A 25,263-nucleotide genomic window follows, 5' to 3' on the forward strand; every position below is an offset into this window, starting at 1 on the left:
CATCCTCACCATGACTGGTATTAAAGACTTTTCACCAGAAGTCTCTGAAAAGCAGTGTGTCTCATCACTCCCTAGTCACCACTCAAGTTCTTTCCCAGCACTCACTGACACATACAAGAAACACCTATCTTGGAAATGCCACATCAGGGAGCAAGTGAAGAGTAATCAGCAGAACAGAAAGAGGAGGAAGCCCCTTCCCCCTCGGTTTTGGCAACCATCGTATTGGTCATTTTGCTTTGTACACCATATGTGGCTTTTTGTCATGCTTTGTCCTTATGCTGTCTTTTAAGGAACAAGCTCTTTGGCAATGAATAGAGTCTTTATAGGCTTGAAAAACATTTCTAGCATATTGCAGACACCATTGTAATACAAATACTCATTGTCTTCCAGAGTTTCCTTACCACCACCACTCTTTTCTGCAGTTTTGCCACTGGACAACAACCTTCACTGAATTGTTTTGTGCAGCTGGTGAAGTACTGTAATCATAAAATATGGCAAATGCTTCATATACCCGAAGATGGATTTTATTGAACTTGGTATTTCTGTTGACCACGCTGAGGAACAGTATTTCAAGACAACCTCAAGTAGCTCAGCACATTAGCAAATGTAAAAACTGAGACCAAGACCTTTAACTGCATCCCAAAAGACATGTGGGAAAGAGAGGGAAACAACAAAAGATTTTTGAAGCCAAATTAGCCCATGAATTAATAACTATCATTAGGTTTCAGCCAGGCACCATATTTGTACCTTGGTCCTTTTCTTATTTGTTTCACAGTTGGAGTACTGTGACTTTCATCTCCATTATGTTTGCTGAAGGAGCACGCAACAAATGCAAAAGGTCTTTAACTCTTCAGTGTCTTTCTGGCAGAACGTCATTGTTTGCATTTCTCAAGTTTTTGAAAATACCAGCCTTGTCTGTCTTTTCATTTAGCTCAGTTTAACAATGTTGCAAGTCTGAGGAATTCAGCTGCATTAATCTCAGTTTAAAGCAAACTAGAGGAGTGCTTAGCCTAGTATTTCTAACATACCTCATATACCTGTAGTTAAAGAACAACTCTAATTAAACCTAGATTAAAAATCTGATCACTTTATGCTCTGCACTTAAAACTTTTTTTTAACCCCCTCCTTCTGCCTCTACCACTGTATTTTCCTACCTTTATGGGTAATGAACAAAGAAATTACTAATCTGCAACTCTATCTGATTTTAGTTTCCAGCTTTTACAGTTCATTCAGCTTTTTTTTTTTTTTTTAATTCAGCCTTGGAGCTTGCTGATCACATTCACCTTGAAATCTCATCCTTTGGGCTTTCATGACCTTGTCCTCTCACTACTCCTTTTGCCTTTCTAATAATTCACCCTGTTTTTCCTTCTCATTTTCTGTGTATGTACCACAGACGTTTGTAGCCTTGGCACACTGTTTCTCCTTTTACAACCTTCATGTAGTACACAAAGTGCCTAACATTCCTCCAAGTCCTATGCTATGTCAGTTAATTTTAAATCTAGTTCTCTACAGAGAAATGATAGGAACAAAACAATTTTAATTGCGTACATAAAGCCATCTCACTATAATACAAGTACATTACAGTCTTAAGCCTCACAACAGCCTGTGAGGAACGAAAGCACTCTTCTACACTGGCAAAGCAAAACTGATTTATCCAAAATCACGTGAAAGCCAGCAGCAGCCTATGGGTTACCAACCAGAGGATTAATTTCACCTTTCTACCTCCAGATCTGTACCTTGGCTCATGTATTTGACACTTCTTGGACTTTAGAATGGATTTGCTTAACTTACAGACAGTGCACAGGAACTGCAGGCACTGCCTCTCACCAGCCCAGCCCATGGAGCGAACACTTGCCGTCTGTTCACCAAATGGTTCTCCGAGGGGGTGGGCAGGAGAACTCCCAGCTCAGGAGGAGTCCTTGCTTTGGCTTGCCACGAGGCTGTGCAGCACTGACCACCATGTTGGGCTGTACGGCAGGAGATTACAGAATACACTCCACTTTCCTAATATCTACCACAAGCGAGCAAAGCCACGGTAAAGCCGGATCGATTGGAGTTTACACATCACCTCAGAGGAGTCCAGGTCCTCATGTGGTTTCTGACAGCCGACGTGAGTGTGTCGGGACCTCCGTCCCTCCACCGGCGCTGCTCTGCCAAACCAGCTTCCTTTTTCCTGTCAGGGGCTTTGCCATGTTGATCACAGCACTGGGCCCCAACTCCCGGCCTCTCCTCGTTTCAGCGGCCTCATCACCTGCTCCTTCTTCCTGCTTTTTGCTTTTGCTTTTTTTAACCGGCCTGACTACGTCCTTCCCCACCACCGACTTAGGTGGGACACAGGCCACAGGTTATTTATGAGGGAGCCAGCACATGTCCCGCTCTGCCAGTTATCCAGCAGGGATATTTTGGGGCCTTTGGGTGTGACAAAAACCTGGCCCTCCACAGCAGGCCGGCTGCCGCTGCCACCACCCTCCCTGTCACTCAAGGCCACAGTGCCCGGCTTCCACGTCGGCCCGGTGCCCCTCTTCCTCCTCGGTGCCACCACCTCACCTGCGGCGGGCCCCGCACCCACCCCCCCGCCTAACCCGGGGAGGGCAGGGACAAGGGCACCCACGGATTAGCGACTGCGGGGGTGCTCCGGGCAGCCCAGACCGCTGACATCCTCCCCGGCAGTTTCCCCCGTCCCTGGCGGCGGCGTGGGTCGCCGACGGCCGGGGAGGCCGCGCTCCTCGGGAGGCCGCTTCCGCCCGTCCTCCCGCCGCCCAGCCTCGGCCCGAGGCCTGTCCCTGCGCTCGCCGCCGGCACTGGGCCCCGCGGCTGCGGCGGTGCCCATCAGCCTCTCCGCACGGAGCGGCTCGGCTCGGCCTGTCCCGGCACGGCCCCGCCCGCCTGGCGGCACGGCCCCGCCCGCCTGACGCGCCGGCGGCGCTGGCGGGCTGGAAGTGGCGTACGTGCAAAGCGGGCCGCGAGGGTGGCGCCTCCTCCTCGCCCCGACAGAGCGGCGGAGGCGCGGTGGGGAGAGGCGGCGGCCGCGCCGGCCCGCGGACTGGGCAGAGAGGCCGGCGGGGAGCGGAAGGCAGCCCCACCGCACCGCGCCAGCCGGCTGCCCGCCGCCGCTCTCCCCCCCCTCGGCCGCGCACGCCGCCGGCGGAGCGGCGATGAGGCGGCGCTAAGCGGCGTTAGCGGCGCAAGGGAGGGCGGCGCGGGCCCCCGCGGCAGCCCCGCGCCCGGCCGCCCCTAAGGAGGCCGCGGGCCGGCGGAGGGCGGCGGGGGCCGCGACGCAGCCGGGCGGCCATGATGCAGTGAGCGCTCCCTCCCCGCGCGGCCGGGCGGGGGCCCGCGTTAGCGCCGCTCCCGCCCGCCTCCTTACATAACCCCTCGGCGGCGGAGCGGGGCTGCGGCGGCACCACCAGCGCCATGGCGAATGACAGCGGCGGCGGCGGGGCCGGCCAGGGCGGCGGCGAGAGCAGCGGCGGCACCACCACCAGCAACAACAACAACAGCAGCAGCGAGCGGGACCGGCAGTACTGCGAGCTGTGCGGGAAGATGGAGAACCTGCTGCGGTGCGGGCGCTGCCGCAGCTCCTTCTACTGCAGCAAGGAGCACCAGCGCCAGGACTGGAAGAAGCACAAGCTCATCTGCCGCGGCGGAGGCACGGGGGCGGCGGCGGCCGCAGCAGGGGGCGCTGCCGAGCCCCGCGGCGGGCAACCCCCGCCGACCCGCGCCCACAGCGCCGGGGCCGCGGCGGGAGGCGGCAGCCGGGCGGCGGCGCCTGGGGAGGCCGGAGCCGCGGCGGGGAAGGGCGCAGCCCCGCCGCCCCCGGAGCCCCCCGCCGAGGCCGCCCCGCTGACCGACAACGATGTCGCCGCCGCCGCAGCCGCCGGCGGTGAGGCGGAGGCTCCGGCCGCGGCCCAGTCCCCCTCGCCCTCCGGGGAGGCGGTGCTGCTGTACCGGGACAAGTCGAACCTGTACCCGGGCGGCGTGCAGGCGGGACCCGGCGGGGCCGCCCTGCGCCCCAACGGGCAGACGAAGTGGCTGGTGCCGCAGCGGCTGGCGCTGGAGTACATCGTGCCCTGCATGAACAAGCACGGCATCTGCGTGGTGGACGACTTCCTCGGCAAGGAGCTGGGCGGGCTGGTGGCCCAGGAGGTGCGGGCCCTCCACCACACCGGCCGCTTCACCGACGGGCAGCTCGTCAGCCAGAAAAGCGACTCCTCTAAGGACATCCGCGGCGACAAGATCACCTGGGTGGAGGGCAAGGAGCCGGGCTGCCAGACCATCCGCCTCCTCATGAACAGCATGGACGATCTCATCCGACACTGCAACGGCAAGCTGGGCAACTACAAAATCAACGGCAGGACGAAAGTGAGTGCGGGGAGCCGGGACACACATCGCCACCACCCCCCCACCACCCCCCCGGTGCATCACCACCACCCGCGGCCGGGGGTGGGGGGGCCTCTGCCGGGGCGGGAGCGGGGCGGCAGAGCCGGCGCTTCCCCGGGCAGGGGCGGGCGGGCGTGCGCGCACGTGTGCGCCTGCCCGCGGGTGTGCGTGCATGTGCGCACGTCCGGGTGTCCCTCCGCGCGTGTGTCTGGGTGTCCGTCTGCGTGTGCCCGCAGCCGCCTCCCAGCCGCGGGCCCGGGCCGGGTTGGCGGCGGGCGGGGGGGTGTTGTCCGCGGTCAGTGCCCCGGGGGTTGCTCTCCACCGAGGTGTTGAAGGGTTGGTTTGTCTCTTCGCCTTTCCAGAGAAGGGGCGGGGGGTGGGAAATAATCATAGAATGGTTTGGGTTGGAAGGGACCTTAAAGATCATCTAGTTCCAACCCCCCTGCCATGGGCAGGGACACCTCCCTCTAGACCAGGCTGCTCAAAGCCCCATCCAGCCCGGCCTTGAACACTTCCAGGGATGGGGCATCCACAGCTTCCCTGGGCAACCTGTTCCAGTGCCTCACCACCCTCATAGTAAAGAACTTCTTCCTGATATCTAATCTAAATCTACCCTCTTCCAGTTCCAAGCCATTACACATCATCCTATCACTATATGCCCTTGTAAAAGTCCCTCCCCAGCTTTCTTGTCGGCCCTCTTCAGACACTGGAAGGCCGCTATAAGGTCTCCCTGGAGCCTTCTGTTCTCCAGACTGAACAACCCCAGCTCTTCTACCTTTCGTTCGAAACTTGACCTGCCTTTTGTTAAAAACTTGACCTCGAAGCTTATCCACGAGGTGATTAATATTGAAATGCACGTTCTCTCATGGTCTTCCGAAAAAACTAGAAGTGAAATACCGAAAATGGGGCACTGCAGTGCCTTCTTGTGAGGAACAGCAGCCCTCGAGTGTTTGTTGGGTAGTGTGAAAAACTCTGTGCATAACGTTTGCAGGCTGGCATTAATGGGTCGGGTTTTGGTAAGTCCTGGCGCAGAAAATGGGCTTAAAAATGCGGATGGGGACCCGCAGCAGCGTGTGATCGCCTCGGTGGCACTGCGGAGCGGTGAGTTACAGTGCGACCCTCTGGCAGGTGGTGCTGCAGCGGGCAGCAGAGTCACAGCCGTGAGGCGCAACCTGGCTTGCGGGAGAGGTTTTAATTTTTTTTTTTAAACTATCATCAAGTCTCTGTTCTGCAAAAATCTTACTCTTTAGCTGTATTTAGAGACCAGAGAACTGAGTCGAAAATCTCCCATTGTATTAGCCTAATTTGCGATTCCCTTCCAGTCCTTTAAGTAAAATTCACGCCATTGGTAAAGGACTAGTAATGAATATTCATCAGTATCTTTTCAGTTTAAAAAAAAAACAACACGGGGGGGGGGGGGGAAGCCCCTTGACAATTTGCTACCTCTATTAAAACATAAGGAAGCTAGTGAATTAGTAGGGACCATCCCGCCGTGGTGGTTGCAGTGTCACAGACAGACTGTTGTTGCTGCAGCTGCAGAATCTCAGCTGGTAGGAAGCTGCGGGAGGGAGGAGGGGAGAAACTGGAAGGCAAAAAAACAGCCTCGGATTTGTTTGGGGCACGGGAAACTCCTGTGATAAAGAAAAGTGGGTGGGATTTTTTTCATTTTTTTTTTTGAAGTGTGATCTTTGCGTTCCTTTAGTTGAACCAGCGCAGTGCTAAAACGTTTTAACAGGAACATGGTCTAGATTCTTCCTAGATCCCTGTTAGTTTGGATGTTTCTAAGCCAATTTATCTTTCAGACAGTCCTAAATCTCTTCAAGGTCTCAGTGCTTCAAACTTGCACTCTAAAAATATCAGTGGCTTTGCTGGGTTTCAGTTTTAAGCAGCAAAGAGGAATACCACTTCTGTTTTTATGTGCAGTGGTATGCTTCTGTAAATAATACGTGCAAGGGCTGTAGAAAAGGACTTTCAGAGTTGTAATCCTGAATCACATGAGCAATTCCTGGACTACTGTACCTTAAGTTTTTAGTTAGTAACTGATACTTTTGCTAATAGTGAAAGATAGAGAAAAATCTCTTTGTGTTGCATGCTTTTGTGTAGCTACAAGCAAAGTAATGATTGTTTAGTTTTCAGTCACTGCTGAAATTCCACTGTATTTGGGGGATCAGAGCAGGTGCAGGGATCACATCAATAAAGCTGCAGTGCTTTTTACTTCTTGGTGGTATGGAAACGCATTACTTTTTGTCTTCTTGCGTTCCTTTGCTTATCTCCCCGCAAGTCGGTGCTTGTAGTGCTGCAGGAAAGATCGGTTCCCTAAAGTTTGAGCAAACGAAATGGCAGGACGAAAACTGGCAGTCACTCTGAGATTCACCCCTGAGTTGAATAAGCAGAAGCAGCTGGTGAGGAGAGATGGACAAGTCCCTGGGACAGTTTGGTCTGTTAAAACGTGGGGTTTGTCAGTCTTTGGGAATGCTTATTTGTAAAGTCAGCAGGGATAGGAGTGATGTGACTTTTCACCTTCTCTCTCTTTTGTGTCCATGGAGAGCTGCACCTTTCCTCTGCCATGAATGCCACAGTAAGTTGGGTGGAAGGGCTGTGGTGGGGGGAGCAGACCAGCAGTGGAAACTTCTGTACATCCTCCCTGTTCAGAGGGGGAAAAGGAAAGGTGTAAAATAAACACGGAGACGCCTCTTGGTTTTCTGAAGTAATTTTTCTTCACTTCTTGCCTCTGCTTTTTCTGAATCGAGGTTTGATTATGTTGCTGCCAGAGTCCTGGTGCACTTTTTATTCTTGGCAGTAGAGATGGGTATGCAGTGGAGATACTGTAATAGCTCCAATAGGTCACTCTGGCGCTCCTCTGTTAGTGCGCTTTGTGTGGTGACTGCTGCTTAGTTCATTTAGTCAAATACAGTCTGCTTTCAAATCTTGATGGGTATGGTGGCTTTGCATTCACAGCAAAGACTTTTTAAAAGGAACCATCCACGTGTGATGTTTATTCTTACTGGTTTCATTTCAAGTTATAGGACCAAAATGCATGGAAGTGTAGCACACATTGACTGACTGAGCTCTTGCAGTATAATTTTATTACTCCTGTGTGCATGTGTTGCAATACTGTGCTTTGTATGGTTGGTGTGTGGAGAACTTAGTGTACCATTTTACTCTGATGGTGCTAAATAAACCAATTTGCAGTGTCACTGGTGAGATTTGTGATTTCCCAGCATCTGAGCCAGCAAAAGAATTCCAGCCCTTGGGCATCCCCCTGCCCTCTCTAGAACGCTACCAGTGCTAGCTCCACAAGGTGATGGGTTGGCATGGTATTAAATGATTGCAGCTTGGTACAGCACCTCATGCAACAGGCGACCTGCTGGAATTGGGCTGTGCTCACCAATGTCGGGGATGTAGCTGTGCTGAGGAGGTCTGGGGTGGTGAAGTCTAGGAGTTTGTGTTTCTTCAAAAAGTAATTTATTGAGCAATCAGATGGGCAGTGTGTAGCTTTGAGGAGAAAGTGATTTTGTATTAACAGTTCTAAAGGTGTGTTGTTTTGGTTTGTTTTGTGGTGGTTTTCTTTTAAAGCCTGACTGTATTTTTTTTTATTAGACCTTTAAATGAAAAACAAGCAAAAAAACCCAAACAACTTGCAGCCAGTTGTTCAGAATATTGTTGTTGTGTTCACTGCAGTGTCTTCTTAGAAAACTGGCTTTGTTTTTGAATGTTGTGCAAGGGTTGGCATTATGTCACAGGAGTCACAAGAGCTTTTATTGAATCTTTAACCTTTACCAGATCTAGTTCAAGCTCTGTAAACAAGCATATCCTATTAGAGGGAATGATTCATAAATAAATACGCTCCACAGTGTGCTGAAATTCCTACCCTCTTTCTATTACTGAGTCTTCAAAAATGTTTTGTTAACTAAATATACCTATAAAATCTGAAGTTTTATTCTCTGTGCTTTAACTAGCAGATGGGTACTCTTACAGAAATGAATGGATTATTGATCAAAGGTCTTAATGACACTGTTGATCAAGGCTAATTGGTTTTGTTGTTGGGCAAAAATAGCTGTAGATAAAATGGAAGAGATGATACCTACATTATCACTTCAAATTTAGTTAAGGCTTACTTTTTATACGTATTGCCGTTGTTCGCGTTGAACGTGCCATCACTTCTGCAAAGTGTCCAGAAGCAGTACATGAAAAGGGGAAAAGAAATGGGTCTTGAGATGTATACCCTGCAACTCAGCCTGTAAAACTGTCAGGGGGGAAAAAGCTACATTGTTTTCATGGAATGTATTTAAAACCGATTCATGTTCACCAGGGCACCAGGGCTGGTCTCTAAAGGTAAAGTATGTGAAATAAATTAAAATGTTAAATGCGTGAGAAACCTGAGATTTGAAAGTCTCTGTTAGGGGGTTTCTGTAGACTAACTGGGCTACCTAGAACTGATCTACTTAAACTGATGTGGTTCTGCTTAGACTTGACCATCAGTAGATGGTCACTCCAGCCTGAAAGGTATCTATATAGCAGTAGGTATAAACTAGCCAACTACCTTTGAGGTGTGTGGACAGTACAGCAGCAGTTATAGGGGAACGGCTATCTATTTACTCATTTCAGAAGTCCTGACTTACTGCATTCTTTGCTTTAGTTCTCTTAGTCTCTCTCTTTCCAGGCTCTGCTTCCTTCTTTTCTCTAGCAGATGGTGGCACATACTTGCGCACGAGCTGTATCTCATGAGTCTTTCTCCTACCTCCTGTTATTTTCTGGGTTTTTCTTCTTCCATCTCTTCCTAAAATACTAATTCTCTTTTTTTCCCTTTCTCTTAACAGTTACCACACTTACACACGCATGTATTTCTGTTTCCTGCCTGTTCTATGTTAGAGTGGAGTTATAAACCTGCCTATCAAAGTCAGGGAGTGAAGTCCTTCTGAATCTCACCCAGGTGAGAAGGTTTTTCCTTCTTCCCCACACAGAGGCTGCAAAGGCTTTAAGGGAGGGGGCAGCTTTATGATTTTTTTGCTAGACTTATGTTTTCCTTCTTCTGGACTCTACTCGTCGTCTAAAAGTTGATATAAATCTGGAGTTTGCATCCTTTCCTGGTATTGCAGTAATATTGGGACATCCCGGTCATGGACTGGGTTCCTAATAATCACCATATAAATGGACATCTCATCTATTAGCTGTTCCTGCTTCTGCTCCCATCACACCCAGCACCACCCACCTCCTAACCCTCCCCCATGCCTTTTATTGGTAGGAGACTGAATAGACAGTTTTACAGTCCCTGTTACATCCCTTTAGTTGTTGCTTCATTCCCACTCCTTGTAACCTGTCAGAAGACCTTCAGATCAAATTGCTGCATCTTCATGCTCTCTTGTCTCTACCAGTGGCACCCACTGCTTCTCAGCTTAAGAATTTGCTTGATTAGCTACACATTGTGCAAGCCTGCTTTTTTGCTTTTTCTTGAAATTGTTGAATTACGTAATTGCTCATCCCTTTCTCTCTCCCTGCCTCCAGTCTCAAAATGAACTGACCTGATTGCAAGTACTTTACCGGCTGCTTATAATTCCCTGGATGCTCATCAGTTTTCAATACGATGTTGCACACAAGAGCATCCTGGAGTTTTTTGAAGACGTAGAGAGCTCTGGATTCAGACTAGTCCCTATTGAATTGGCCTCTTCCGAAGTTAGTAATGCTCCTTTAGAAAATAATCCTCTGAGAGTGAGTGAATTTCTCATACCCTGCTGTTACCTTTTCCATAAATTGGAAAGAAGAGGCTCTCTGCTCTGGCCATTTATTTCTCTTACCAAGCAAAGAGAAATGTGACTAAGGAGCAGTAATCAGCTGATAGAGCTGAAGCTGTCAGCAGCCGTGTAGCACTGAGGCGGGGGGCGGAGGGAACATGGGAGGGAGGACAGGTTAAGTCTGAGTTTTGCAGATGCTGTTCAAAATAGCATACAGGAAACCCGAGCAAGATTTCTGGATGTTTTTCCCTGCTATATCTTGTTCTGCAAAATATAACTGAGTGTTTGTGGCAATGGGAAGACGGATGAAAGTAAGAGGTAGAGAATAAGGGCTCGGCAACCAAGCAGCTACTACAAAGCGATGATGGTGGCAAAATGTCGGTAGAAGAAAAGCAAGCACAGAGGTGGTTGCAGTGCTCTGCTGCAGCTCCGGTGAGTCCTGCTCTGATCAGAGAACCCAAGAGCTGCAACTGGGGACCCGGGCTGAGGAACACCTATAAAGTGGGAAGCTTCCCCTCAGTTTGCTTGTGGCGTGCCCGGTTACAGAGATCCTTCTGTATCTGGGGATTTATTTCACTGTCGCCCCTTGAATTTATTTCTTGGTAGAAAACCTAGTGATCTGATTGGTTCCTAACGGATGACCGTACGGGTTTGACTTTATCGCTGTGTTGTGGGTAAGTGTGTGTAGTAGATCTTTCTCAGTCTCCCAATGCTCACTTGAGTTGCTTGACCTTGATATAGACTATATCTTTACTGATTCTTTTCCTAAGAGTGATGTTTCTGTTGGGAATGGTGTTTTCTTCTAGATGAGTGTGCTGGTCAGCGAAGGATTGTATCATGATTCATGGATACGCAGCAGCCCACAGTTCCTATATCCCTGTTCGGGTAGAGCCCTGATACGCAAGGAGCATGGTTTCATTTGTTGTTCCTCATGTACAAGTATTTTGGGTCCCAAACAGAACAGATGATCAAAAGGCTGTCTGTTGTCTCTAATGCAAATGATCTCTCGATTGAGAAGCACAGCATCCAGAAAAGACACTTGTTTATGGCCAGTGAAAATGAAAATGTGAACATTGCAGAGACTCTGGCAGGCTTTCCTACTAGAGAAAAATACAAAGATATACTAGTTTCTGAAGGGCAACTGTGTGGTGATTGTAGCTTTGAAGTGTGGTAATGAATATAGTGTGTCTGAAGGTGGGTAACACCAACTGTGCCTGCTAGGAACTTCTCCATACCCCTGTGTCTTAGGCTGTAGTTCAATGGACACTTTCAGCTGGCGCTGCTGGAGAAGCAGTCACTCATCTTTGCCAGCACAAGTATTTACATGGCCATCCTGTGAACTGGTTTGGGGAACTGATCCATCTGAAAAATAAACTGGCAAAAGAAGTGCTCCTGGTTCAGTGTTCAGATGTTTGTGCTGGCACAGGGGACTGGCAGATGGTGAGACTTTCTTTCAGCAGCAATGCAAATTTATGCCAGCTTAAAGTGTTTGCCAAACTACAGCCTTAGTTTAACACTTAGGGACTGATTATCCCAAAATTTGCCTGTGGAAATTCGAACACAGTTTAAGAAATCTTTTTCTTTTTTTTTTCTTTCTTAACTTTTGTTTTCTTTATTCTTCGATGTTCAGTGTGAGACTCCATTCTTGCCATCAGAAACGCATTCTTCTGTCCTCCAAGGATCTTCCTTGTGACAGTTGTGTACAGAAGCTGTGCTGGTATGCCCACCGTGTGATCCTATGTAACATGCACAGGGAAAAAAGTATTTTATCCAAATGAAAACTGATTATTTTTTTTTCCCCTCATCTCTGTCCCCTCCCTGCCCTCTGCTCCCACTTCGAAACCAACCTACTAGCTAGATTTCTTATGCTTGTTGGCTGTGCCTGTCCATTATTACAGAGTTTTACTAGCACCAAAGGCATTCTTGATTTCTCTGTTTCAAGACGGAGCTGGACTCTGCAACGAACACTGTGCTGCAGCTCGCTGCTGTTTGCTGCTGGCTGCTGCTGGTAAGGAAGGTCCCTGCTCAGCCACATCCCCTTGTGCCATGACCGGCACTCGTTCTGCTTCGGGGGCTCTGTCTCAAACAGGCAATTTCAGTACTGTTTCACTTCTCTTGTCCCATTTCCTCCCTGTTCCCTGGTGCATTAGGGTAGCTGGCTCTGCAAAATTCTGGATTGATTTCTTGCTTGCTTTTTCACGGTCTTTTTTGACTGTGCAACTGCAGTTAGTTTTTGAGTTGTTGCTGTTCTGGAGGTTAGGAACCTGTAGCCTTGTGGTTTGTGCACATCAGTGGTTTCAGTACACTGGGGACAATTAATTTCCTTTTTCCTTGTCAGTGGTATCAATGATTTTCCGACCGTGTTGCTGCTTTGATGTGCTGTGCTGTCTCTCCTGCACAGAATGGGCTTGATTCAATACCACCTAAAAATCAGGCCGGGATGCTTCTCATCGTAGCTGTACAGCTCGAGAGGAAGAGCTGTCTGCCCTTGCTGGTGGCCTCTTGGGCTGAAATTCCTTGGAAGTGATGTCCTGCCAAGTCATAGGACTGTCTGAACAGCAGTCTCCTCGGATCTCTGGGTTAGTTGTATCAGTAACCTTGACTGGGTATTTGAGAGATGTTTTCCCTTTTTCTAGATGATGTTTAGTTTCTGAATAGGTTGCCAGCTATTTCCTGCAAATAATTTGGCAGCACGTTGTTCTCTCTCATGACACTTACCTGCGGTCATGATGTTTGTAATTCAGTTGTGGTGTTTAGACACAACTGGTTAATATCTGACAGCTTTTGTCTGGAACAGGCTAGGTTGCTATTGGAATTTTGCAAAATGCTGTCTTTCTAGTTGCTACCGTGTCATCCTGTACTGAATGCTAGTGTGCACGTATGTACCTGTACGTACGTACATAGTATACTTGTAGCTTAAATGAAGGCCTTTTGCTGCAGCAAAAAGGAAACTTGTCTTATAAAAGTGAAACAGTCTGTGGAGAGCAGAAGTTTCTTCTTGCCCCTCCAAAAACTAAGTCGGTTTTCTTTAGGCTCCTTGGAGTGCTCTTATACAAAGACACCAAATTTTCAGGTCGAAATTCAGTTTGAGATTGTTGTGAGTGGGTTGGTTAGTTTGATTCTTCAGTGGGATGCTCGTGGGGCTCCCTGTCTCTTGCGCTGCTGTATTTTGTTACTTTACAGTAAGGGAGTGACTGTGAGTAATCCAAGGACTGTGTTTTGGGAATAAACCTACTTGGAATATATCTATACAAGATCTTTAATCATTGGCATGTTATCTTACACTACACTAAGGAAATAATATTTTGAAAGCAGTATTTTCAGTGAACAGAACAGTAAAGTTCCTTGACCGTGCAGCTGCTACTGAATGGAGTACTCGTTATTTATGATACCCTTTTTGTGTTCCACATTTGTGACTTACTACTTAGATGCTTGAAAAGGAGGACTAACGCTGGTCTTTGTGGCCTTTTGAAGAAGTCACTTGCTGCTCCTTAAATCCTTGTAAACTTCCAGTTTCTGAAGATTGTTGGTTAACGGTGGCCGACAAAGCATATTTTCAGTGCAGGCTTGTGCCAGAAGTAGTTGGTAAGTGGCAGTTGTAAACTTCAGGCTGAAAGCGAATTCACTCGCTGTTCCAGAGCAGTGTCGGTCAAAACCAGAGCAATGCTTTTATGCACGTAACAGCTGCTTACGCTTGAAGACTTTCTTGTTCTTTGGTATTTGATTTAGAACTACTTGGGAGTGTTTTTGTTAGTGTATAATGTTTTAAAGAGGAATCGGGTAGAAATGTACATGCCTGCATGTCTACGTGGTCCTTGTGCGTGAGGGTAGGGCGGTTATGTATATGTTGTATGCATAGTCCTCTAATGAAGAGATGAAGGCCATACCCTGTAGGGTAATTAATGGGGTCTGATGAAAAAGGCTATTTTCTAGCCAAGGAATAATTTTACGCATTAGTTTAGGGTGAGACCAGCTCAGGGCACATAGTTTGACCATGAAGGTGTTCTGGGCTGTACCAATGATGTACAGCTTTGAGGAGATGCTGCCGTGCGGCCCCAGCGTGCTGCTGTGAGAGCAGAGCCTGAGACTGCCTTGCCTTGTTTCAGCAAAAATAAGCATTATGTTGAAAATGGTACAAAAGTGAAAGCAGCGAGGGAGTTCAGGAGGCGGTTCTCCCTTTTAGTCCTGACAGGGTTGGAGGAACTATTGTGTTGGTTGTCAGATGACTGTAAGAAGTTTTAGAATGCAATAAACTGTCTGGAGACTTGAGGGGTTTATGTGTAGTTGCTTGGATTGGTTTTGTTTTTTCTATATAAAGATATTTTCAATCTGTTTACAGGAGGAGCTTGTATTGTCAATTCACTTCACTTTGTTCTGTTGATAGGTCGAAATTCTTGGTGACGTGGCAGAGGCTGTAGGTTTCTCTGCTGGGCATACTGTTGCTGTGGCTTGCTGACCTTCTGGTGTGCCAGGGTCTCTTATCTTCCTGCTTGCTGTATAGTTAGAACAGTCCTGAAGTTACTAGGCGAATTGAACTGAAAAGTTACAATAATAGGCTAACCTGAGTATTGTGATAATGTGGAATTTAAATTGCTAGAGATCAAAAAGTTGGTCCATGCTAATTTTGAGGCAGAAATCCTCATATGGTTTAAGTTCTCTGCACTGTGGAAAAAGTCCAGGGATGCCGCACATGAGAGGTTTTGTTTATAGTTGGTTAATAACATATCTTTCTTGTTGCTGCAGTCTGTCCTGTTCAAGCATCTGTTCAAGCAGCTAACCCTCGCTGTGGATGCCCAGCTCCCTCAACAGCTTCTGCTGTGTTCGGACAGTGTGTGGTCTGTGCTCGGCTGAAGGCATTGCGCCCTTCCAGTTCCAGTGGTTGTGGCATTGTTGTTCGGGCAGCTGGCACGCAGCCTCGCTGCTGTGAGAAAGGAAACTGTGGCCAGTTGATAAGGGCATCTTGAACTGACTCGGTTTCAGCTGGCATATTGTATGATGCCCAGTGAAATAGATGTTGGCTAATCGTATGTCTCTTTGGCTAAACCTTAGATGCGTCACCTTTAGCCCCTCTATGACAGACCATCAGCCAGTCAGTAAGCAGTCTTCGTAATAGTGGATTTGCTTTTTCAGGACTTACAGGGAGAGGCTGGGGGAGCTAGGGCTGTTTATGCTGGAGAGGAATAGGTGTGGGGGGATCGTACCAGTGTGTACAGATACCTGATGGAGGGACTGAAGAAGAGGGAGCCAGTCTCTTCTCAGCAGTGCCAAGTGACGAGGCAGTGGGCACACTGAAATGCGAGAAATTCCATTTAAATATAATAAATGCTTTTCCCACTGTGAGGATGATCAAATGGAGAAGCTGGTTGCCAGAGAGGTTGTGGAGTCTCCATCCTTGGAGATACTCGAAACCCAGCTGCTGGTCACTCGACCTGCTATGGGTGACCCAACACTGAGGAGGAGGCTGGACCAGATGATCTCCAGAGGTGCCTGCCAACCTCACCCCTCCTGTAGGAAAAAAAAAAATAATGCTGTTTAGAGTGGAGGAGATAGACTGCAAAATTTGGCTTGTTTTCTATTATAATAGTTTTTTTTCCAGGAATGGCAGAGTCAGTAGTAAGTCCTGCTTATTGCATCTGTGAGTGAAGTGACCAGGAGTCTGTCTTCTTACTAGTGGTCATTTGCTTCTTAAAGGAAAATTGTGGTTGCATATGTAAATAATGTAACAGTTTGAAATATTCCTGGCTTGGATCCCTTTTGGTCATCTAGGTGGTCACTTGTACTACAGTCTGTGCTGCTGCCTCTTCACTGTTTTCTCCCATGTTGCCTGTTGTGCAGTTCATATGTGCATATGACCATTGCTCAGCCCTGTCCTAGGGTAGCTTGCCGATTTAAAGCATGTGTTCGCTTCACAAGACTGATTTAAGCAAAATTTTAGGAACTTAAAATCAATTATTTATAGGGAAGCTCCTACTTCCTTTCCATAATTATTTCAAAGTTAAATGTGATTTTGGTACCTCTTCTGTAATGAGAGGGCATAGTGCACCAGGGGATAACTATCTACTTTGATAGACAGAGAAGTGAAATATGCTATTTCAAAGCCACAAACTGCCAAGAAGTGCTCTACTTTAATATTTGCCGTATTTTTATGTTATGTAGCAAATTTGTAACAGACATCTGGACAAGATTATTTTCAGTACATTTTAGTTTTATTTTACTTAAGAAAAATGTCACCCACTTAACATTAAAAACAGTTTCAGAGAAGTCTGAGGAGGGAACCTTTGAACAGGTAGGAGCCAGGCTCGTACATCTTGTCAGGCTGTTGTATAAATCAAAAACCTGCAGCTCTCTAGTTACAATCCTAAGCCCCTGTTTAACTTCTAGCCATTTTTCTTTCCTCTGTATTCCCCGTGCGTACTTGCTGCTCCTCCCCGTGCTCCCCTGGAGACCTCGGTCCGTAGCAGTGGGCTCCTTTGCAATCGAACACAGGGAGCAGGAGCAGGGGCCGAGAGATGGGCTGTCCCTGGCAGGGGTGCAGGGGGCTAGGCTTGCCTCGGTTGCCGCTCTCTGCCAGGTATTCAGCAGTTGAGGCGCCCCATCGATGGGCTATCCTCTGCAAGGACTGCGTTCGAAAGATAAGAGCCGTGTGCCTCTCAGGAGATGCCAGTTTGACCATCCGTGCCCTATATCTAGTCACAAATTGAAGCCAGATGGAGTTGTGCTCATCTGAAGTGATCTTCTGTGTGAACTAGATGCTAGACCATCCCCGAATGGTAGGTTAAAGCTATGTGTTTCTGAAGAGGATCCAGTCTTACTGAAAAAAAAAAATAATGCATTGAAACAGAGATAAACCAGCCATTGTTACTGATAAAATGGTGAGGACCTACGCTGCTCAAAACGTAAACTGTTTTTACATGCTGGCTAATTAGTTTCAGTTTCTAGTAAGTTGACTTCTCATATTTGCTGGGTGGGACTCCTTCCTTATTGGATGTCTGTTTCACACAAGTATTTGTTGTCTGTGTTCACACTATTATTTATTTGTTGTTAATGATCAAAAATTGGTATGTATGTGAAGCTTTGAAATGTATACAAATGGATGCTCTTATGTATCATCCATCTTCTGTCAAGTCAGGAACTCTCTGAGCTGAAGGTTGCATTTGGACCACTACTCTTAGTAAGCACAGATGGATGGACATATTTGCCATTAATTTATGTAATGTTGTTTTAAAAGCCATTTGTACTTTTGGCCTCTGCAACATCCTGTAACACCGAGTCCCGCAGTTTGATTAGATGGAAAAGGAACTTCCTTTTGTTTAAAACCTGCTGCCTGGTGATTTCAGTGTCTCCTAGACTCTGTATTGTGAAAACTCATTTCCCAGTAGTTTTACCTTTTATGCTTTTAGAAGTCAGGGATTTTCTTCCATATATTTTTCAGCTGACACTCTTTCCCTCCTAAACTGAGGAATTGTAGTCTTTTTAGTATTTCTTCAGATCAGTACTTTTCCACATTTCTGGTCATTCCTGCTGCCCTTTTGCTTTTCTCGTTCTGCTCATCTCTCTTTAAGGCAACCAGAATGCCAGTATTAATGTACAAGTACATCATGAATTTGTATGCTGGCATAGTGATGTATCCTGTGTCTAGTGATTTACGACACTCTGCTGCTGTGCTGAGATGGTGTTCTTAGGAGAACTGACTGTATTTACTACACTTTTTTCTGCAGTGATGCTAGCCAGTTTAGAAGACATCACTGTGTATAAGGAGACTTTCTCCCACCCCCCAGGAGTGTTCCCTTGCACTTATTCTTTACTGAATTTCACCTGCCATTTTGCTGTCAAAGTGCTTGTTATCATTTTACTCTTCGTGCATCTTTCTGCAGTCAGGGCTAGGATGGATTCCGGAACATATATCCATATTGCATGTAAACATTGCCACTCTGCTGCTCACCCCCTTTTCCCAGGTCATGTCTGAAAAGTACAGGTCCTGTGGGAATCCTGCTGGTAACTCTCATTTTTCACTGAAAGGAGGTTAGGTTGCTGTAGTGAAATTTCTGCTGCAATTTACTACTTTATTGCTATTTGCTTTGCCTGTCCCAGTACTTTGGAATGCCTCGGGAGTAAGATCCATGCTTAAAATGCTTTACATGTAAAAATGTCTAATTTTTGCATTAAAATTAATGCCTCAAGTAAATTTTTATTTCATCTTCATTGTAGCTTGGACAAAATGACATGTAGCGACTCCCAAAGGCCTCCTAACGCCTGGCACAGACTCAAGAACAACACAGGAGTTCCTAGACTGGAGTCCTGACTTTGTCGTTTTCCTCGGCGAAAATAGAAAACAGGAGTGGTCTCTCTCATGAGCCAAAGGCTACGCCAAAATTATATTGCGGGCTATATAGGTATTAATAAGATAAACATAAGTTATTTTTACTTATTTAGTCCTATAACTAGAGCCTTGCAAACATGGAAAATAATATTCCTCTACAGGGCAAGAAACGTAGATCAACTATCTTTATTTTCAATTTCTCTTCTCATGTAGCAACATGGATGTTGCAGAGGTGTTCCGTTTGACTTTTACGTTTTACTGGGCCTTTTACTCTTTCTAAACATGCATCCTGCTACTTCGAAGGTACATCCAATGAAAGACAAAGCTATTAAGAAATTACCCTTCCTCACCATTGAGGCTTTAGCTTTCACAGTTCCACTGGTTATAACTCCATAGTAAAACCCCAGAGAAAAATTGCCTTAGAATGAGGGAAAATTCCAAAACACTGCCCCCTGAGCTTTCCAGAGGGAGTGAAAGAATTATTTAGGATCTCCGTGGAGAACAGAATTTGGCAGTGGTAGGAAGGTGGAGTCCCTTTGAGGTTTCTCCCTTTGAAAAAACGCTTACACTTCTCTCTTTTTTTCGTCATCTGTCCTTCATTTGCAAGGAAGAGTTATCTTGGCTTGGCTTTCGAACCCTTAATTGAGGTTGCCTTTACAGAGGAAGAAAATTCTTGTTTTCTGTAGTCTTGCTGATAGCTGCATAGCATTGCTTGTGTTGATCTTGGGAATAAAACGCAGTCTTTTTACTGGCACTTGAGGGTTTGTGTTTGTGTGCCAAGCTGGGTGACCAGTCGATACGTTTGAGGGCAGAGCTGCCGTTCAGAGAGATACAGACAGACTTGAGGCATGTGCCGAGAGCGGCTTTATGAAGACCAGCAAGGGCATATGCAAAGCCCTGCACCTGCAAGAGCCCCGTGCAGTGGTAGGGGCTGGGGACAATCAAGTGCTGGGTGAAGGGGCATCCATCACCTCCCTGAGTGTACAGGCTCTGCACCTGGTGGTGCAGCCTGGGGTGCCGTTGTCCTTCCCAGCTGCCACAGTACGCTCCTGGATCCTATAGAGCATCCTGGGCTGTGGTGTTTTTGGATTGCATCCTAAGCTCTGTTGTTTTCCTATTTGTGAATTTAGTTTTAAACAGTTTTTAAGTAAGCAGGTAATACTGTTATGTGTTACTGCCTATAGGCTTGAAACCCATTTTGCTCATGTGAATAAGCAATGCAGAAACAGTGCTTTCCCTGAAGAATTTATAATTAAACATAAGCTAAATCTTCATGTATAATAATTCAGTGTGTAACCCCTCCCAGTAAAAACTAGGTAACTATTTAAAACATGAAATAGGTCGATACCATTTGGAACTAATGGAAGAATTTTGGTAGGAACGCCACAGTTATCTGCTGTTACTGCATCTGCAATTTGAATTCACCTTTTTGTTTCTAGTAGCTTTTTGCAAGGCCACTCCGTGTGAGCGTTTTATCTGGGAGGCAGATTATGTGAGCAGCCTTCTGCACGCAGTGGGTGGATGTGAGCAGAGTGGATAGTTCTGCACTGTGCATGGAGCGGTGGCTTTTTTCTTATTTTCAGTTGCAATTCTGTGCGCTGACAAGTAACCTCTGGTGTCTGAGATGTGTTGTAGTGCGGCTGATTGAGGGACCGGTGGACACAGAAAAGCAATTATAGCTGAGGCCTGATGGGGTATCTCAGTCGTTAGTGCTTGCAGCTTGATTTCACGGGGTTAGTAGCAGGGCAGTCGCAATTCAAATCCATGCTGTGGAACTTGCTCCCTTCGTTACCACAGCAGCGCGTGTTTGGCAGGCTCCTCTGCCGTCCATGGGTTCTTACCCGCTCCTACTCTTCCTCCCTCTTCTTCCCTTCAGCTTTTCTCTGGCTTCAGAATTGGTTTTCCTTTTCTTTGGTTGCTCATCTCAGGTCAGGAGAAGACTTAGGATACAACGTGAGTTCTGGTGTCTGTAGTATCTTTAGCGTAAAGATACAGGGCCATGTACTACACATAATAGAGGTTAGTGAATCAGTTGGCTGCCCACGAGTAATTTCCTAAAATGCTGTCTTCTATTCAGAAACTACTATCCACTGTTAGTGTACAATAACAGACACATGTTTCAGAAGGTGTGTTGTTTATTTTCAGTAATGATACAGAAATTTCATTTTAAAGCGTGGTCTATGGCTGGAAAAAAAAAAAGGTCTTGTTTCCCTCAGTGTCAGGTTTCATACACTTAATAACATTTCTTCTTATGACATCACTTTGTGTGGAGTTTGGTTCCACCACCTTCTGGTATTTAGAGTGGAGTTTTAGGTTAGCATGGTACTTCTAACCACAATACTTGTCAAGTTAGACAGTCACAGCAATGGTGATTGACAGGAGCCTTGACAGATAGCATCAACAGGTATTTTAGTTTTGTTCACAGAAAAGGGCCGATCTGTGGAGAAGCCTACTTGCCTTTTAGGAAGGGTGAATAATTTAATGAGTATATAAAATAATATTTTTGTTATTGAGATAGTGTCAGGGAGGAAAGAAAGTAGCTTTTTTGCTTGGATTGGTTGTTTTTGTAGCAGCTTCCTAATGCCAAGTATAAATGGACTTGAAACAAACCGGATGGGTTCCTTTTAATCAATTGATAATTGGTAATGCAGCACGTTGTATTTTTCCCAAGGTGTGAGGGTGATGTGTTTTTCCGTCACACTGGTCTCTTGGGGAATAAGTGATTACGACTGATGGGGAGAGTGGGGAGAAGCGTGTTGGAGCAGGACCGGGGAGCTCTGCTCTCTGCAGGAGGTCCTAACCTAACGTTGATCTTGTTGCTGCTATGAACATAAATTTGCCGTAGAGTCGGCTGAATTAAGAAGATGGTGGAGCTTTTGTATCAGCTCGGCGAGGATGAGCGATTTCCTCAGGTGTTTCTTGCTGCCTGGAGCCAGTGTTGGGTACATTCAGATCTTTCTGGTGCTCACATGGCCGCCTACTCCTAGAGCAAATACATCGTGTGCCTGAGCCGCCCTCCTCCAGCAGTTGCACCAAGCTGGCACAGCCTCCCCGCAGCCTCCTTGACCTGAAATAACGTGGCTGGCTCTGCTGGGACGTACATGGAAGGGGTGGATTTTGGAGTCACTTCTGTGACTCGCATGCCAGCATCAGCAGTTCTGCTCCTGGTGTTTATGGTCAGTCCTTAACTCTGTGTGGCCACAGCTGTTCCTCAAGGCTTTCTGTGAGCACTGATGGGAGCTGGACGCAGCTAGAACACCACTAGATTTGTATAATGCCTGCTTACGTTTGAACTGGATACACTGGGTGATCTGGTTAAAACCAAAAAAACCCCAAGTTTTGTTTATACCAGCTGGGAGAGAGGCCCTATTACAGTGTGATGGTGGGGTTGTAAAGAAGGGCTTGGATGGAGACAGTTTGTGTGTGAAAGCCCATAAAAAGCAGTATGGGCAGAGTCAGCATTTCTTGGATTTAAATTGTAGGTGATTTGAAAGCATATTACAGGCTGTTTGTTGCTGTTTGGCTTTAAAACTCCATCAGGCTTTTGGGCGATGTTAATATAAATTAAAGTAGTCCTTTGTCTATTAGCATTTCAGTGCATAGTTATTTGTTGTTTTTTTTTTTTTTTTTAATTTATGAATAATTTCAAAGAATTGTCTGGACTCGAATAGTAGGAGTGAATCCTGTAGTGTATGGTGTCAAGTTTGGAATGCTGTGGGCATGCTGAATCTCGTATGTCCTTGCAAATATCATTAAAAATTATTTTTAAACTAATTTTCCTCAACATACTGTTTATGGTAGTAAATCCTCCGTGGTTAAAATCCAGAGGTGGTAGCTGAGACCTTGACTTGAACACTTTAGTAAATGTTCATGCAGATGCAGTAAACTTAAGATGCTTACAGTACACAAGTACCTTCTGGCTAACCATGGTACTAAACATGCAACGCTATTACCATGCAGTTGCACAACATGCAAATTTATATAAAGATATCTTTCCTGCAAGCTAAATTTTAGTTATGTCGTTATTTTGCTCCTTCAGGCAGAAACAAAATTCCACTTTTAAGTAAGAAATGAAAATCAGTCCTTTTTTTTTTTTTTTTTTTTTTTTTAGAGAGAGAGAGAGATCCTAGTATTTAGCAAAACTAACATTTACAGTTTCTTATCTTCTATAGGGAAGAAGTTCCAGGCATCTCAGTATGTATAGTTTCAGGGAGAGAAGAGTAGTAACGATGAGTGATATTCTTTAAATGCCAGATATTTCAACCATTCACTTTCAGGGCTATTACAATGAGATTTTGTTTAAAAATAAAAACAAAAAACAACTACCCCTTGCCCACCCTTAATCCTTAGGGTTTCTTCTTCCCCAGCCTCTCCTGGTATTAAGAAGTATGAAAAGTCTCCAGCTTTGAAGTTTGGGCTAGTGTGCATACTTTATTTTTAAGGTAACGTAAGTTCAGTTTATCCAGTAGATCTCTCACAACTAAACAAATTCACTGACCGTATGTAATAATCTTAAAATAGGTAACCATGCTTTTTCATGTGTCATCATCAGCGCACCTGCTCGTGTCATGTGGTTGGCTCTGGAAATCCGGTGTGCACAAACTACTGTCAGAATATATTTTAAGTGATGTAGCTGAATGAGACTTCTCTACTATTTTAGTGCATTGTTGTAATTTGTTTTAGTGTTGTGTTATTTTTAGTTCTTAAAGATGTTGCTTCTCTGGGCTCTTTCTGAATGGTTAGCAATGAAATTAGTAAGGTGACTAGTCGCAGGTGAGAGCAGAACGTTCTGCCCCATCTTGGGGAAAAAAAGTTTCAGAGTACTTATTTTCTAAATGGTATTCTTCATTTCAAAGCACTTACGATGTTAAATTAAAAACAGACTCTTAAAATTTGTGTTGATTGACTTATTTCTCTAAAATTTTTGTACAGTGCCAAAACACTTGAGTCACCAGTCTGTTCCTCTTGGAGGGAATGGGGGGTTATCCATGGAGGCCAGCCAATTCTACAGACACATTTTACATTATTCAACAGTTAGTTGAATCTGAAGTGTATTGGTCAGCTTATTTAATCATAATGTAGACAGATTTAGGTTGACACAAATCAAAGTATGCTTTAAACCCTTCTCAGCTGCAAAGTCAAATGTTGTGTTTGCTTCTAGACTTTTAAGAGAGAACTTTCTGTCCCTGGTGACAGTTCTTTTTCATCTACCTTCTTTGGGAAGGCTGGATTAGATATATCTAGGGGATTTTTATGGTTGGTTGTTATAGGTTGTCAACTCTTTTTTTAAATTTGTAGTAAAACTATCAGAGTGTGTCATGTTGAACCTTAGGGGAATTATTAGTGCTTTGAAGCACTAACATAGGTTGGATGTGCTCATATTAAATCTTTCCTTTTTTTATTTTTTATGGGATTGCAGGTGGTTTAGTCTTGAAGACATTGTTTATATTCAGAGATGACTTAGATAAATTTTTTTTTAATATTCCATTCATGCCAGCACACAACTCTGTAATACTTCTTTAGATCTGAACCTGGGCTTATTTTCCTAATAAACAGTTAGATTAATTAAGTTCACGGAACCTAGGCCTTCGTAAGATTGAAGTGCTGCAAGGGTATTTGCATTGGTTTCACTGATTAAGTTTTAAAACAGAACCTTTTGGTTAAACTGGCATTAATTTGAGAACAGGCAAGTCCTACCTAATTTGGCTAGCAGCCTGGAAAATGCCAGTGCATTAACTATTACGAAAGATACAATCTGTTTTGTGGTTTGCTTTTTCTTTTTTTTTGTTCCCACCCCCGAAGCTTGTAAGCTGGCCCAGCCATTTCTGCGTTTGGAGATCTGGGACTTGCAACTTCAGAAGCTCGGGTACAGGAGAGCAGACAGAGCCTTGTTCATGTTTAAATGTTGTTATCTCAGTCTAGTAGTGGACTCATTGGGAGCTGCAGGACTTCAGCTGGGAGTTAGGAAGTGTATTTTAGGTCTTCCTGTTATGTCTGTCTATAACTCTGCTTTCAGTCTTTCATCAGCTCACCTTTTGAGATGTGTTCTGTCCCCTCGGTGAGAATCTCCACCATCTCCCCCAGGTTTTGTTTGATAGTTTCACAGGAGCTTCTGTTTCCTATGGAAGTCTTATTTATTAGATTTATTAATTGAATGTGAGCACATCCCACATTCAGAGCCATTTCCCAAATATCAGACTTAAGCAACTACAGTTCTGCGTTTTTCTGTGCCATTTGGAAAAACTGATGAATTAGCTATATTTGTATACAAGTTTCTTCAGCAGTGCAAAAGCTCATGAACGTTTCTTAGAGCCTGTGTGCATGCAGGAGTGGAAGGAATGGTATTTGGAAGTCAACTTCGTGTCATCTTGTTGTTGAGTGCAATTAGAATTGAACGGTAAAGGGGGAGTACCAAACTTTATGCAGCTACAGCAAAAAATACCCGAACTTGTTTGCCGAGTGGCACCTTGGTTACATTCAAGGTGTTTGGCTTAAATTCAAACTCTGTGTGGATTTCTGGCTCTAGAGTGCCGGGCTGAACACAGCCACAGAACCAGCATGACAGTTTCTGCCTTCTGATTTGTGTCAGTTTAATATTAGAATATGTGAAATTAATGTTGTAAGCAGGTAAACATTGCTTAAAATCAAAGACAAGAGTAAAGCAGTGACTTAATGTGAAGAGAAGTTGAAGAGCGTGCCAGTTGAACTGCTGGGTTGGCAGGGCTTTCTCTGAACTTCAGTCTGGGAAATCAACACCTGGTTGGCAAGTTAGAAATAAGCGACGTAGTAGAAGTATTAATCTGCTGTGCTGAATTTTGCTGTTGTATTATG

At 45.7% G+C, this 25,263-nt stretch overlaps 1 protein-coding gene across 1 annotated transcript in view; it reads left to right on the top strand.

Moving 5' to 3' along the window:
- The first annotated feature begins 3,191 nt into the window (after positions 1–3,191).
- EGLN1 (egl-9 family hypoxia inducible factor 1) overlaps positions 3,192–25,263 on the top strand; it is a 34,550-nt gene continuing 12,478 nt past the window's right edge. Inside the window, exon 1 of the mRNA XM_054197165.1 lies at positions 3,192–4,362. Coding sequence (XP_054053140.1) covers positions 3,415–4,362 — 948 coding nt within the window. The 5' untranslated portion in view covers positions 3,192–3,414. The remainder of the gene's footprint in view (positions 4,363–25,263) is intronic.

Source organism: Rissa tridactyla, chromosome 3, assembly GCF_028500815.1.
Source record: "Rissa tridactyla isolate bRisTri1 chromosome 3, bRisTri1.patW.cur.20221130, whole genome shotgun sequence".
NCBI lineage: Eukaryota > Metazoa > Chordata > Aves > Charadriiformes > Laridae > Rissa > Rissa tridactyla.